This window comes from Eupeodes corollae, chromosome 3, assembly GCF_945859685.1.
Source record: "Eupeodes corollae chromosome 3, idEupCoro1.1, whole genome shotgun sequence".
Lineage (NCBI taxonomy): Eukaryota > Metazoa > Arthropoda > Insecta > Diptera > Syrphidae > Eupeodes > Eupeodes corollae.
The window spans coordinates 63,602,578-63,618,025 of NC_079149.1; the positions used below are offsets into that span (position 1 = coordinate 63,602,578).

Genomic DNA, 15,448 nt, shown 5'->3' on the forward strand with positions numbered 1-15,448 from the left:
CAAAGTTTACCAATGTTATAAAAATTTAAGTTGCTAGTCGAGCTGACGGCAAAGCCAAAGCTTTTAAATTCAAAAACAAATGTTTATGTATTTATTTTAAAAAACTGTTAATAAATGAATTACTTACTTACTTACTTACTTAAGGGAAGCGGATATGACGCTTCATTGCGCGTTTTGTAAAAAAGGCACCTTTTTCCACAAAAATAAATTTTTTAGTAAACATTTTTTTACTTAAGTCCAAATGAAAACAAGATGTTGCTTTCGAAATGTTTGAATGGTTTTGTTTTTATTATTACTTCTGTACATTTTTACATAACCTTAAAGTACATTGGCTTAGTTACTGTAGCAGGTTTTTCTTACACCTGCCAAAATATTGCTTATTTCATCGTCCTTTCGCACTTCGAATGTTTCACCTGTTGTGGCGCTAGGGTACACTAACGATGCAATTGCTTGGGGCGCTATATTTGCCGGTGGGGGTTCCCCATTACTGCTCATAAAATAATTCGATGGCAATCCGTTGAGGCAAATTTGTTCTGGCTGATGATATGGAAAATAGTTGCACTCTACATTGTTTTGATAAGATGGTGGCGTGTGATTTAACGGTGAGCAGTTGTTCGATGGAATGTAGGTGACTTGCGGGTAATAATTGCCACCGGGACTGGAATAAACTTCATAGTTATCGTAGTTGTGATTTGTGTCGGGATATTTTGAAAATTTGTTGTCGGTATTCTGGTCTTGAATTTCCTCAGGGCTGCATTGGCCGTGAGAATTGATGTAGCGGGAATAGTTCTTTTCATGCTGAGTCATTTGCGGATGGAATCCAGTGGCTGAATCGTGCATTGGGCTGGCATTAACGGAGTACGGACTCGTTAACATTTCATTAATATTATTTTTGGTTTGTGTCCGAGTATTTGGCGAGCTATAATGCGGGGAAGAGCCAGCTTGTGTGGTGCAATGTACACTTGCGTTAATGTTGCATTGTTGAGTCTGAGAAAGATCCGTGGGATCGCTTCTTTGGTTTTCTTCCAAAGCTGACATTGGTGGAAAATAAGTTCCCTTAACTGTATGCGGTTGATCCAACATTCCTCGATTGCTGCAAGTCACATATATTCCTTTACTGGTGAGCAAAGTTGAGGAAGACAACGCTAGTGATGTATTCTGGTGAAATGGGGACTTTTTACCCGCCAAAGTGTTATCGTCGTCGAGATTATTGCAGACCCGGGATTTAGTTTTTGATTTATACATAAGTTGTTTTGTCGGTTTCTGTTTATCGCAATGGTTGCTGCTAATGTTACTCTGGACTTGTTGCTGGAATGATTGGTGTTTTTTCTCATAGTTGGGAACATTGCCATCTGCTGTGGAGCGAAAGTTACCATCATCGGAACTCCGGCTTGGATTGGAGTTTGGCGAGAAGGACATTTTTGATGGCCGATAGAAGTTCTGGGATTTTGATTGACATTGGTTTGAAATTTCACCTTGAGGCATGTTGTAGCTTGGTATCTGTGATGACTTAAGTTTTGGAAGTGGTTTGCCACTTGCCTGCATTGGAGCATGATCTTTGGCACTGCTTTGAATTGCCCTCGGTTTTGAGTGCTTTCGACGTCGCGGACGATACTTGTAGTTGGGATGCTCGGTCATGTGGATGACTCTTAAGCGTTCAGCTTCTTCGACAAAGGGTCTTCTATCCAAAGGCGTTAAGGACCTCCACTTTTTGCCTATAAATGTAAAAAACGTTTTATTTTGTGAGCCGCTTTATTTTTTTTATCTAAAAAAGATTATACTTGAAAATAAAGTTTTTAACATATGAAGATTTAGAATCATAATAAGATGAAAAGAACGTAAAAACAAAATGCAAGTTACGCTCCGTGGAGGTAAATTTGTTTCTATTTAAAATATCCAAAAGCATTGTTCCTTCTATTCAAAAGTAATTGATGAAATTTTCATACATTAATATTTATATTAGACTTTAAAGAAAAGCTGACTTCACATAAAACTAATATTTGTTTGGTAATGGTTAAAAAATATCCCAAACCAATGTGGATTATGGAACATTTTGAACAGCAGCTGTAAACTGTTATCTGTCAAAATAAAATTAAAAATGGCGATGGCTTATTGCGAAGTTTTAAGTTTATAATGAGGATATTGATATTAAATGCTTCCTTTTGATCCAGATTGTTAGTTTATTTTTATTTTCTTTGTTAATTTTTTTTTTGAATGCTTACCTAACATTTTGCTAAGATCCGCATTGTGTAAATCTGGGTTTTCATCAGCTAGCTTCTTCCTTTCTATCTTGGCCCATACCATAAAAGCGTTCATTGGTCGTCGAATTCTTGTCTCTTTGGCACATTTGGCAGAGTTGTTAACAGGTCGGAACTTAACGTCATTTCCAAGTACGTGTCGCTCCAAAAAAGCACAATTCGAAGCACACACCTCATTTTGATATTCGTATCCCCATAATGAAGCTTCTAAATGTGATGATTCTTCAACATCTGGTGACAATGACATTGGCAACATATTTGGATGTGATAAAAACTTTGTGGCCAAAAGTGGAAGATTTGAATTTAACAATGAGGAATGAGACGTTAGAAAAGGATTTCCCAACATTGAATTATGCGTTAGAATTTGCCCGCCACTGCAACGCATCGAATCACTTTCATAGCAAGACGAGTGCACTATTGGTGAATGTATTCTGGATGTCAAATTATCGTTAGGTTGTTGCCTAATATGGGATATTGTCGTATGAGTTTGATGGACATTGTTGTTAAGAGATGATGGGGCGTAAGCTTGATTTTCTGAGGTGCTATAATCATCAGTATTTATTGTGTGGTTTTGTTGAATCTGTTGCTTCTGTGAACTAAAATTAAAACAAAAAATAGGTCATTAGTGTTTTTTTAATAAAATCTACGAAGATTTAATTTATTTAACTACAATTATAATAATATTAAACGATTAGTGAAGTTTTTACAATTGTATGCATTTGACTTTAACCATAAAAGTTAAAAAAGGTATAAGTTAATGAAAACGTAATGAGAAAACAAAGTGCGTCTTGTTTAATTCGTTACTATTCAATCTCGAATATCTTTAAAAAAATGATTTAATAAAAATTAAAATACAAGACTACCAATATATTTAATTTAATACTTTTTTAATTTAATATTTAGCAGAATTTATTTCCACCTAGATATAGATACACTTATACAATTTATAAAACCTAATTTAGCTTTGGCATTTGAATAATAACGCGTATTATGTATGCCAACAGGTACGACCCTTTTTTCGGAAATTACTGAAGCACAAGTTCAAAAGTTCCGGCGGAAGTAGAAAAATTGTGTTGCTGTAAACTAAAGGATGGTATAAACCTAAAACGTCTTCAAAATTTCATAGTCTTTTTCGAGATAGAATGAAAATTGAAAATAATAGAGGAATTTGGAATTCCTTAACTGCTCGAAATTTTAGTAAAAAGAAAACTCGAATTTTTTTTATAAAAAAAAAAAAACATTTAAATAACTGCCAACATAGATTTATTTCGGGTATAGGTCTACTGTCACTAATCTGGCATGTTTTTCCTATTTTGTTATTAATTGTATCGAAAGTCAAAGTCAAGTATGTATGTTATTTACATGTTTTAGGTAAAGCTTTTAACTCAGTAAGCAACGGGTAGGTTCCAAAAGATTTAACTAGACACACTTACCCCAGGATTTAATAAATGTGCATCAGGATTTTCTTGGTCCGCTTTTTTGTATAATATTTGTGGAAACATAAAGTTCAAGTAATCCCGAACGTTTGCAACGTTTTTTTGTCGTCCATAGCTTAAGAACCAGACAAGATTTCGACTTCAAATACATTTTGTTATACAGATAATAAGGCAGAAAGATGCAGAAAGCGCATAGCAGTTTGAAAAAAAATACAAAATGATCTTATCTCTAAACAATTTTGTGCATCGAAAAATAACGTTTTTAACATGTGGTAAGATTTTGAGAAAAATTGAATTAAATTTTTTTTACAAAAAATTTGGCGGAGCAAAATCGCATCGTCACCTCCAAGTGGTGCCCGCTGGATAACCGTAAGGTGAACTAACGACGAGCGTTGGATCTATTGAATCCAAGAGCTGAGACACCTGAGCTACTTTCTCAGGAATTAGGAGCAAAAGATAAGATAATCGCTCTGAAGAACCAGTTCTGCAAGAAACCTAAATAGAAGAGGTAACTGAGCTATTTATGGAACTAAACAAAAGTTACAAAAAACAAAAACAAATATGGCAATGAGTAAAACAAATAGATATAATACCCCAGGTGGCAATCCAGATAAACTGGTAAATCCACTCTCTTCGGAGATCGGTCCTATGGATTCTGGGGAGGACCAATTATTGCTTCTAGGAAATAGACGGAGTTCAAAAACACTAAGAACTCCACCAAAAATATCACCAAGGGTTACTCTATCGAAACCCCCAACGCAAAAATCAAATGACATAGAAGTCATTAACGAAAAAGGAACCATCCATGAAAAGATCGAAACAAAAGATCAGCAGTGTTTCACAAAAAACAACGAGATCCACCAAGTTGAATCCGAAAATTATTTCGATAAATGGCAAATAGAAATCTTAGCCAGAAAACAACTTGAAGCCCTTGTTGAAAGTCTTCAGCAACAAGTGAAGAGACTCGAAGAAAAAGTCAGCTTGCTCGATAAAAAGTCCGTGAAAGACAACATATCAAGTCAAAAGTCACCAGTAGTGAAAAACCCACAAAAAACTGCTAATGAGTTTCATACTGATGAGGAAGAGCTCCTCCTTGAAACTGAAGGAAACCGAAATAAACGTAAGTCAAAGAAACGAAAAGCAGAGAGTAGCCCAGAGGCTGTTATAAAATGTCAGCAAACAGGTTCAAAATCAGATACTGCTACAAAAATGAGAGCATCCAATAAAGAAATAAGAGATTTAACCCAAACTAAGTCTCACGTTAAAGGTACCAGGCAAACTGCCCCACCCCCAATTATGATCTCCGGATTGGCAATGTTTGGCGAGCTAAAGAGCATAGTAGAAAAATGCACGAATAAGGCATGTAAATATACATCATACAATAAAGACAATTGGAAAGTCATTGTTGAAGACGCCGATGCGTATAGATCTGTCACTGAAGAATTGAACAAAAAGAAAATTCAGTGGCACTCGTACGAAAATAAAGCTACAAGATCGATAAAAGTAGTAGCAAGAGGCCTTCACTCTTCATGTGTTGCCAAAGAAATTGTCGAAGACCTTATACAAAAAGGCTTTCAAGCTCTCGATGCCAATAATCTTATTAAAAATGAGATAGTAAAAGACTCCACTGGGGTATCAACGACAAAAAAGAGATCTCTACCTTTATTTATGCTCACGTTTGAAAATAAAGAAAGTCTCGATAAGATTTACAGTATTAAATCAATTATGGGCATAGTTGTCAAAATTGAACCACTGCGAAAGTCGAAAAATGTTCCACAATGTAAGCGCTGTCAAGCCTTTGGGCATACACAAAAATACTGCAATCGCGAGTTCGCTTGTGTTAAATGTGAAGGCAGACATGCAACCAAAAACTGTCCCATGGGCAGAGAACAGAAAGCGAAATGTGTTAATTGTCAAGGCAATCATCCTGCAAGTTACAGAGGATGTCCAGTAGCAAAAAAGTTCCAAGACACAAAAAGAAAAAACAAAACTGGGAACAAGTTTAGAAACTCAACCAACACAAAACCAGTAGTTGAAAGCAAAAAAGTAACGGTCGATAACATTACTAAAAATCAACCGGGAAAAGCAATTGCACTAAGCAAAAGTGATGAAAATAAATCCTATTCCCAGATTGTAAAAAATGTGCGGAAGAATGAGGAAACTTCTATAAAAGAAATGCTGGAACTCATCCTGAAAAGGATTGACCAACAAGATTTAAACATAAAACAGCTAAGAAGAAGTCGCTCTTAAAAAACAATGATGGACAGAACACTCAAAATCGCAACATGGAATGCAAACGGTCTCTTACAGCATGTATCAGAACTAAACATCTTTTTAGACATAGAGCATATAGACATTTGTTTGGTGTCCGAAACCCACCTCGCTATTGAACAAAATCTTGATAATAAATTACCAAACTACACATGTTATCACGCTCCGCACCCAGCTGACAAAGCTAGGGGAGGATCAGCAATACTTATAAAAAAGTGCTTAACACACTTTGAAGAACCAAAGTTTACTAAAGAAAACATGCAAGTAACAACAATTAGTATTGGTATAAAAAAGAAAGAATTCAAAATAGCAGCTATATACTGCCCTCCGAGGCGCTCTCCAACTGAAGAAGACTATGCAGAACTCCTACATTTGTTAGGACATAACTTCCTTGTTGGTGGCGACTTCAATGCTAAACACACCCAATGGGGATCTAGGCTCATAACAACAAAAGGTAAACGGCTATACCAAGCAGGCCGAAAATACAACTGCGAATTTTATTCTTCTGGTTCGCCAACATATTGGCCATCTGATACTAACAAAATACCAGACCTTATAGACTTTTTCGTAGTTAAAGGTATTAAACGAAATCATATAAGTGTCGAAGGTAATTACGATTTATCATCAGATCATACTCCAGTAATTTTATCACTGAGCGAAACAGAAATAATAGAAAAAAGTAATCCCAATCTCGTGAATAACAGAACAAACTGGAACGAATTCAGAGACAAACTTGAAAATTTTATAAACCTAAGATCCCCTATGCAAACAATTGAACAAATTGATCATGAAGTAGAACAATTTATTGCTGATGTGCAGCAGGCTGCAGAAGAAAGTACTCAAACTATTTCGAATGCGAGAGAAAAAGAAATAAAATATCCTATCGAAATAAAGGAGTTGATATTGGAAAAAAGAAGAGCTAGAAGAAAATGGCAATCCACGAGATTCCCAGATGATAAGGTAGTTTTTAACCGTCTTAACAACGAATTAAAAAAAAGAATCTGTGAGTTTAAAAATGATTCACTAAGTAGATTCCTGAAAAGTCTGACGACGGATGCTTCTACAGAATACTCCTTATGGAAAGCAACTAAGCGCCTAAAAAGACCTCAGACACAAAACCCGCCGATAAAATCTCAAGATGGTAAATGGATCGGAAACCCGAAACAAAAGGCTGATCTCTTTGCTGAACATCTCGCGAATGTTTTCAAGCCATTCCCAGCAAGTACAGCTACAGATCCCTTACAGTTTGTTGACAGAAACGACGAATGTGAAATTTCTTTTGTCACGCTCAAAGAAGTAAGAAGCATGTGTCAACATAAGCTGTCAAACAAAAAATCACCAGGGTACGATCTTATAACTGCTCAGGTTCTGAAAGAAATGCCTCTTATAGCCTTCAAGAAACTCCAATTTATAATAAACGCATGCCTTAAACTAAGATATGTGCCACATCATTGGAAAATTGCGGAAGTCATTGTTATACCTAAACAAGGAAAGCCACCAACAGAAGTTACATCTTACTTATACCAATCATGGCAAAAGTTTTTGAAAAACTGCTACTTAAAAGGCTTAACAAAATAATTGAAGAAAGAAGACTAATTCCGAGCCATCAGTTTGGATTTAGAAATAAACATTCCACGTTAGACCAAGTGCATCGAATTACGGATGTTGTGGAAAAGGCACTTGAAGAAAAACAAGTATGCTCGTCTGTATTCTTAGATGTTGCTCAAGCTTTTGACAAGGTTTGGCACTTGGGACTTGAGTACAAACTGCATAGGGACTTCCCCAGGCAGTACTACGAAATACTGAAATCCTACATTACGAACCGACTCTTTAGAGTACGGTACGACCAAAATTACTCGGAACTTAAGAAAATTGAAGCCGGTGTACCACAAGGAAGTGTCCTAGGACCAACCCTGTATCTGTTATATACAAGGGATATTCCAGTGGACATCAACGCTATCACGGCCACCTTTGCTGATGATACTGCAATATTGGTGCCAGATAAATCCGTTACGAAGGCTACACAAAAATTGCAAAATGCAGTCGATAAAGTTAGTGATTGGACGCACAAATGGCGTATCAAATTAAACGAAACAAAATCGACGCATATAAACTTTACAAACAAAAACATAAACAATGTTCCAATTTTTATAAACAGTACAGAAGTACCTTACTCCAATACCGCCAAATACCTTGGAATGAATTTGGATGCAAAGCTTAAATGGAAAGAACACATCAAAAAGAAAAGAGAAGAACTAAACTTGAAGTACAGAAAAATGTACTGGTTAATAGGAAAGAACTCTGACCTATCTATCCAGAATAAACTAATGTTATATAAGCAAGTATTGAAACCCGTTTGGACATATGGCATCCAACTATGGGGCTGTACAAAGAAAACAAATGCTGAACCCATCCAAAAATTCCAAAGCAAGGTCCTTCGTGGAATAATAAATGCCCCTTGGTATATAAGAAATAGCGATCTACATCGTGACCTTCAAATTGAAATGGTTACAGAAGTGGTTAAGAAACACGCTGTATCACACAATCAGCGACTGCAAAGTCATACTAACTCTGAAATGGAGACCGTATTAAATGTACGAGACAATGTTCGGAGATTAAGAAGAACCAAGCCTCATGAGCTGATGGGCTAAAAGCTACGGGAAAGTGTTATAACCTTAAACTTCCCCCAATGCGATTTTAAAAATTAAGAAATAAAAATCATTTGTCGATCTTTCATAGATTGGTCCTGATTCACCGGTGGTTTTAGTGCGGTAAGAGTCCCACACTACTCGGTACCAATTCTTACCGAGTGTCTTTTGAAGATTTCCATCGGATATAAAAAAAAAAAAAAAAAAAAAATTAATAAAAGTTGTCAAAAATTGATTTTCGAATCAAATATCTTTTAAATACTTTGAGACTTTAGTCAACATTTTTGTACGACTCAAAAACCCTTTAAAGTTAAAAATATTGTCTTCAAACTCTTTTTATTTCACAGAAAAAAATCCAACAGTCGGTTTTTTCATAAAAAAAGTAAAATCTACAGAAAATTGTACGCAAATTTGGTAAAAATCGATGTTATGTTCTTGATATCTCTCAAATTAATTTCATTCATCCAATTTGTAGAAATTTAAGAAATGCTACTTACATGTTAACATTTGTTTTCGACTAAAAGTGAATTTAACAGAACTAGATATTCAAACTAAACTATTTCTTTATATGAAAAATATTGTTGGTAATTTAAAAATTTTTAAGAATAATTCAACTAACAAGTTTTTTAACCTGACACGGAAACCTACAAACTTTTAAGCAAGACAAATCGACAGACGGGATAGGAAGTTATCAGTGTTGGTCGCATCCTAGCCTCCTTTCTTTCTAACTAAGATATTGAGGAGCGGAGTTTTGGAAAGCAGTTGGGCTTGTAAGTGGTAAAAAAACTCATGATCTGCACATCAGTTATAAATATAGAGGAGTTAAAAATGCATTTCATGAATCTTCTCAACACAGCACAAATATCACCATCGCATACATATTTGAGGAATTATTAGATGCTCCTATCACGCTCTCTGAGGTAGAATTATTTATAGAGAAATCAAAAAATTGGAAAGTTTCGGGAGAGGATAGAATACCCTTTGAATATTTTAAAAATCTAAAACCCGAATTTTTAAACTTTCTAACCGTGTAGTACAACAGAATTTTTGAGACAGGTGATGTTCCGGGAAGTTTTCGAAGAGCAATCATTTTTCCACTACACAAGAAAGGAGACCCTGAAGATCCGAAAAGTTATTTGGAGCAATACTGTTCAAACGTTTAAGCGAGTGGGTCGAAAACAAGCAGATTTAGCATAAATTTCAAGCGGGTTTCAGGAAAAACCATTCAACGATACATCAAATTTTCTCTTTTGTAAATATTGGCGATATCTATAAAAAGAGAGGGTAATAGCTGTATGCCTTTTTCGTAGATTTCCTTGCAGCTATCGACTCAATTCCCAGAGAAGCACTTTTCTACAAACTCTACGGATACGAAATCTCTACAAAAGTGATTACTGTTATCAGAGCAATCTACAAAGATAATGTTGCAAGGGTATGGGATTGTAAACTCCTCTCAGACGAGTTTGAAACGTCAATGGGTGTTTAACAAGGTTGTGTTCTTAGTTCTATGTTTTGTTTTGTACATAAACGACATTATCGATAGTGTAAAAGGGGGAATTGTTATGAGGGGAAAAAACATCCCTGACAATATGTTTGCAGATGATTTAGTCTTCCTATCAGAGATTATAAACGGTATGCAGCTAATGATAAACCGATTCGAACGCTACTGCAGAACTTGAAATTTATCGGTTACTCTTGCCAATTCGAAAAAAATGATTATGAGAAGGGGGTGGCGGGTTTTCGAGGAGTGAAAAGTGGCCGTTTGAGGAGGAACCAACAGAGATTGTGAAAGAGTACAATTACCTAGGAGTCTTAATTGCTTCTAATCTAAACCTAAATAAGCATTTGCAATACAAACTATCTGAAGCTAAACGAACTTTGTATTCTGTGTGGAGAAGTTGTGTTGAAAGGAAAAACATATCGCATGCATTTTTTTTCGTACAGCTGAATTATCAATTCTCTTCTACGGAGCCCAAGTTTGGGGATATATTTCCTTTGAGGCTGTGGAAAAATGTCTTTGTTTTTTTATATGGAATACTTTCAAACTGCCTGGTTATACTTAGAAATAGGTATACCACCGCTATTTTTGGATACGCTAAAAATACATTTCGATTATGTGACAAGAGTAATGGCGATGGGAAAAGAAATGATTCCAAGACTGGTTCTAACGCAGCCGATACATTCTGGGGAAACTTGCGTTACTGAGTGGAGCAAATTGGTCAACGAATCTTCAGCAGATTTTACAGTATCAACCACAGATAATAATGAAGCCATAAAGTTAAAATTCAAAGATTTGCTAAGGTGAAGTTATTGGTTTGAATTATATTTCGCATCGAACAGAACTACCATTATTGTGCGATCTATGCAATTTGAAAGTGCACGAAGATGTTTTTCACTTTGTGGAAATCTGTCCAATACTCAAGGAATTTCGAAGGCGTTTCTTTGCAGTGTATAGTCTCTTGGTCTAGACGAAGTAATCAAAATTTTGAATGGAGAGAGCGGATGGGACCCTCTAGTTGGGTATATTACGAAAGCTTTTAGTTACAGAAGCCAAATTATGCAAGACAATTTCTAATAATAATGATAGATGTACATATTTAAATAAGAAAAGAGGCTGGGATGCGACCCACACTGATAACTTCCCATCCCGTCTGTCGATTTGTCTTGCTTAAAACTTTGTCTATATGTACTAGTATCAATTTTACAAATTTGCGTACTATTTTTTATAGATTTTATTTTTTATTGAAAAACGGACTGTTGGATTTTTATAAAAAGTTACTGAATATCGAAAACAATATTTTCTGTAAAATAAAATAAGTTTGAAGCCAATATTTTTAATTTTTGAAAAGCTATTTGAGTCGAAAGTAAATTTTTACCAAGTTTTAGTACCTATTGTTTTTTTTAGAGTTTTATTTTTTGTAAAAAACCGTCAATTCGATTTTCTTCAAAATTCTATCGAATGTTGAAAACAATATTTTCTATAAGATAAAATTAGTTTGAAGACAATATTTTATAGTTTTGAAAAGATATTTGAGTCGAAAATCAATTTTTACCAACTTTTGTTAATTTTTTTTTAATTTTTATTTTTTGTAAAAAAACTGTCAATTCGATTTTTCTCAAAATTTTACTGAATGTTGAAAACAATATTTCTTATAAGATAAAATAAGTTTGAAGCCTAAATTTCAAGTTTTTGAAAAGATATTTGAATCGATATTTAATTTTTACGAATTTTGAGTAATGTTTTTTTTAGATTTTTATTTTTTATAAAAAAACTGTCAATTTGATTTTTCTCAAAATTTTATCAGATTTCAAAAACATTATTCTCCGTTGCTCAAAATAGTTTTGGAGATGAAATCATATGTTAGTCGTTAAATTTAGGAGGTGACAAAATTTTTTTTTCAGTTTTTTTGATTTAGAAAAAAAACCGTTAGATAGATTTTTTTTTCAAAAAATATACTTCTTTGAGATCACGTTACAGTTTATTATATAAAATTTAATTCATGTCTCTAGCGTTTTTGGTTCGTAAGATATTTAGGGTTAACCAAAATTTTCACCTTTTTTTTAAACTGCTATGGTAAAAAAACCACCCAGGCAATTTTCTTGAGAGCCCTTTCTGCATCTTTCTGCCTTGTTACCTGTATAACAAAATTTATTTGAAGTCGATATCTCTTCTGGTTCTTGAGCTACGGACGACGAAAAAAACGTCGCGAACGTACGGACGTACGGACGTACGAACGTACGTACACACGCACGCACAGCCATCTTTCTAAAAATCTTTTATTTCGACTCTAGGGACCTTGAAACGTCGAGAAATTTCAAAATTTTCAATTTGACAAATCGGACCCATTACAATAACTTCCTATGGGAAGTTAAAAATAATAATAATAATGTAATGCTTTTTGAAAATGTACAAATTAAATTGAAATGTCCCTCTGGTAGACTGCCTTCGGCCAAACCATAAAAGACTTAGTTATATCAAAACACTGAAATGTAAATTTGTATATATTTATGAAGTCAATAAAACTAAACTAACTAACTATTGAGCAGCAAAATATTTCTTATAATTATAGATTCTAATGTGATGAACATTTGAGGTTAATCATTTTTAAAACACTTCAACAAAGAGACATAAAAGGTATCTCAATTCTTTTCGGTGGGTGGATTTATAGCTGCATCAGAGACTTCTGCACGAGAAAGCTGGATTATTACTTGCAGATTCTCAACATTTATTTTCAGCCAAAATATATTTAGATTTATAATAAGTAACCGACTTTTAAGACTTTTCCACGAAATACTGTGTAGCATGTAGCTAAAGCGCGCATTTGATTATTATAATATTTTTATTTTCATTTTGCTCTACGAAACTGGTGCATATAGCCAAGATCGGACGCTCTTTTTAGTTGTTTAACAACAGTTTTGATACAGTGACTACCGCCATTGGTTTGGCGACCGAAACCGAAACCGAAGTCGAAGTCGAACATTTATCGATTTATAAGTCTGCACAATTTATTCAGACATATTGACAGTTTCTTCTTATTCCCTTTGAAAGTTTCAAGCAACAGCTATTCACATAAAGTAGCATATGTGAAGTAAGGAGTTTGCGAATATCGATAGACATAAATGTAAATTGGGCGCGTGCAGCTATTTCGATATCAAAGCACACCGCATTCAAGGATACGACATGCACAAGTTTATGCTTATGCCACCACATTTCAAAGCAATGTGCTACCTCGTATGTCCGCGCGAAAAAAATGCTTAAAAAGGTTCGCCGAGGATGCCATACGTAAACGTAAACCTTAAATATGTCTATACCAGAGATAGACGGACAAAATGTGAAATAACTCCCAATATTCAAATTCCTTACAGTTTATAGATGAAAGGTAGCGAATGCGAATGAAACTCTATTACCTATACTATCTTGAGCTAAAAACATGATTTTAATAAGTTAAATTTAGCTTGGGAAGGATTTAGATTTAGATTTACTAAAGCTAAAGCCTCATCCTAGCACCTTATAGTCGGTTTTATATGTGCTTATGGTAATATCGTCTTAAATGTGTTCTCACATCCCTGCTGCGGATCTGAAAGTGATCTTTTTCTTTTCTTTTATGTTTTTTTTTTTTGTTTGTTAAAGTTTGTCGCAAACGGGAACGGTGGACCTTACCTTGTTCTTGGTTCGGTGGTGCATTGAGAAGAGCCGAGAACTTGATAATTTATTGGGGAACCTATATGACATTTTGTTTTCCTTTACTACGTTAAATGGGGGCCCTTTGGCAGATAAAATTTTTTCGGAGCCTGCTACACAATCGCTTTAGTTTTGATTATAAAATAGGTAGGTAAGGTTGGTATACTCGCGTAGCTAGCGTTGTTATTTTTATTTATTTATATTTGCAACACATAACGTCCAAAAGTTTATAGAGCAGAGCCCAGACACAAACGGTTCGGTGTGTCGCTACCTTTTACATAAAATATGTACATTTAAATATGTGCACTGTGCACTACCAAACTCGAGCATCATCAGAGCTCAGGAAATTCGAGTGTTTTTTTACTGTATTGTACCTACCTACTGTAACAGAGGGAAATTCGATGAATTGATGCTTTCCATTTGTAAAAGGAATTATTTTCAGCAGATAGAAATTAGCTTCAAGCTACCTCAAAACTTTTAATGTAAAATTATATTTATCACTTTCTTTAAAACAGAATTGAAAACTTTAAAAGGTATCTATTAATATTTACCTTACAAATGCTAAGAAACTTTTTTATGAAGAAGGATAATGTGTCTGTATAGGTTGTATGCATGTATACATATGTAAAGGTTGGTTAAATTTTAAGGGCCGATATTGATTTTGAATGAAACAAAAGTTATTAAGGAAATTAGTTTGGATTCTTTTTATTATGATAAAATTGTTTTGGTTCAGTTATGTGTATGGAACAAAATATTGGCCAAATAGCCGTCGCGACCTCGGCGGCACACTTTCATCCGATGTTCCAAATTTTTAGATATGATATGAAGATAGCGAACACCATTCACAGTCTTCACAGGGGACTTCGTAGCAAGACTACTGACATTTTTCGTAACTCCCAATCATTTCCACACGACGTATTCGTTTTGACAGAAACGTGACTTAATTCAAGCTTTTCCGACACAGAACTTTTTAGTCAGGAGTTCGAAGTTTACAGAAACGATCGTCATGTTGGTAATGCAAAGGTTTTAGGTGGAGGTGTTCTCATAGCGGTAAAAAATACATATTTCTCTTCTTCTGTATCTTTTCCATTTGTATTATCAATTGAACTTGTATGTGTAAAGATAATGGTACAGACTAAGACTTTTTTCATTTTAAACGTTTACATTCCTCCAAAAAGTTTGGAGTCTGTTTATAACGATATCTCCTTGGCATTAGATTATCTTATAAATTTGTCCAGCTCTGACACCAATATCTTACTTTTAGGTGATTTTAATTTACCACACATTGACTGGATTCCATCCGAAGACGAATCCTGCCTTGAAGCCTCTCCTTCTACTTCACAAATGGAACTTTCTCTTCTCGATAAAGTCCTTCTTACTGACTTACAGCAAACAAGCTGTATTAAACACTCAAAAAATCGAATTCTCGATTTAGTCTTTTCTTCTGACGCTATTAGTACTCTTGTTCTAGAATCTAGATCAGGAATCACTAATATTGAAATTTTTTTTGACTTAAGTAATCACCTTACTAATCACAGTAATTCTTTTGATTGCTTATATAATTTTGATTTCAGAAGAGCTAATTTCCAGCAGTTGTCTGAAGATTTAACCATTTCTGGAATTGCTGATACACTAGCATTTTCTAACATTGAC

General features: G+C 34.6%; 1 protein-coding gene across 3 annotated transcripts in view; it reads right to left on the reverse strand.

Moving 5' to 3' along the window:
* Positions 1-255: 255 nt before the first annotated feature.
* The window catches only part of LOC129951445 (putative transcription factor SOX-15), a 44,278-nt gene continuing 29,085 nt past the window's right edge, over positions 256-15,448 (reverse strand). For all 3 annotated transcript variants that reach the window (XM_056063588.1, XM_056063587.1, XM_056063586.1), the window contains exons 2-3: positions 2,223-2,854; positions 256-1,715 (exon numbers count right to left, since the gene is read on the reverse strand). In XM_056063588.1, the coding sequence (XP_055919563.1) occupies positions 334-1,715; positions 2,223-2,643 (1,803 nt within the window). In that variant the 5' untranslated portion in view covers positions 2,644-2,854 and the 3' untranslated portion in view covers positions 256-333. The remainder of the gene's footprint in view (positions 1,716-2,222; positions 2,855-15,448) is intronic.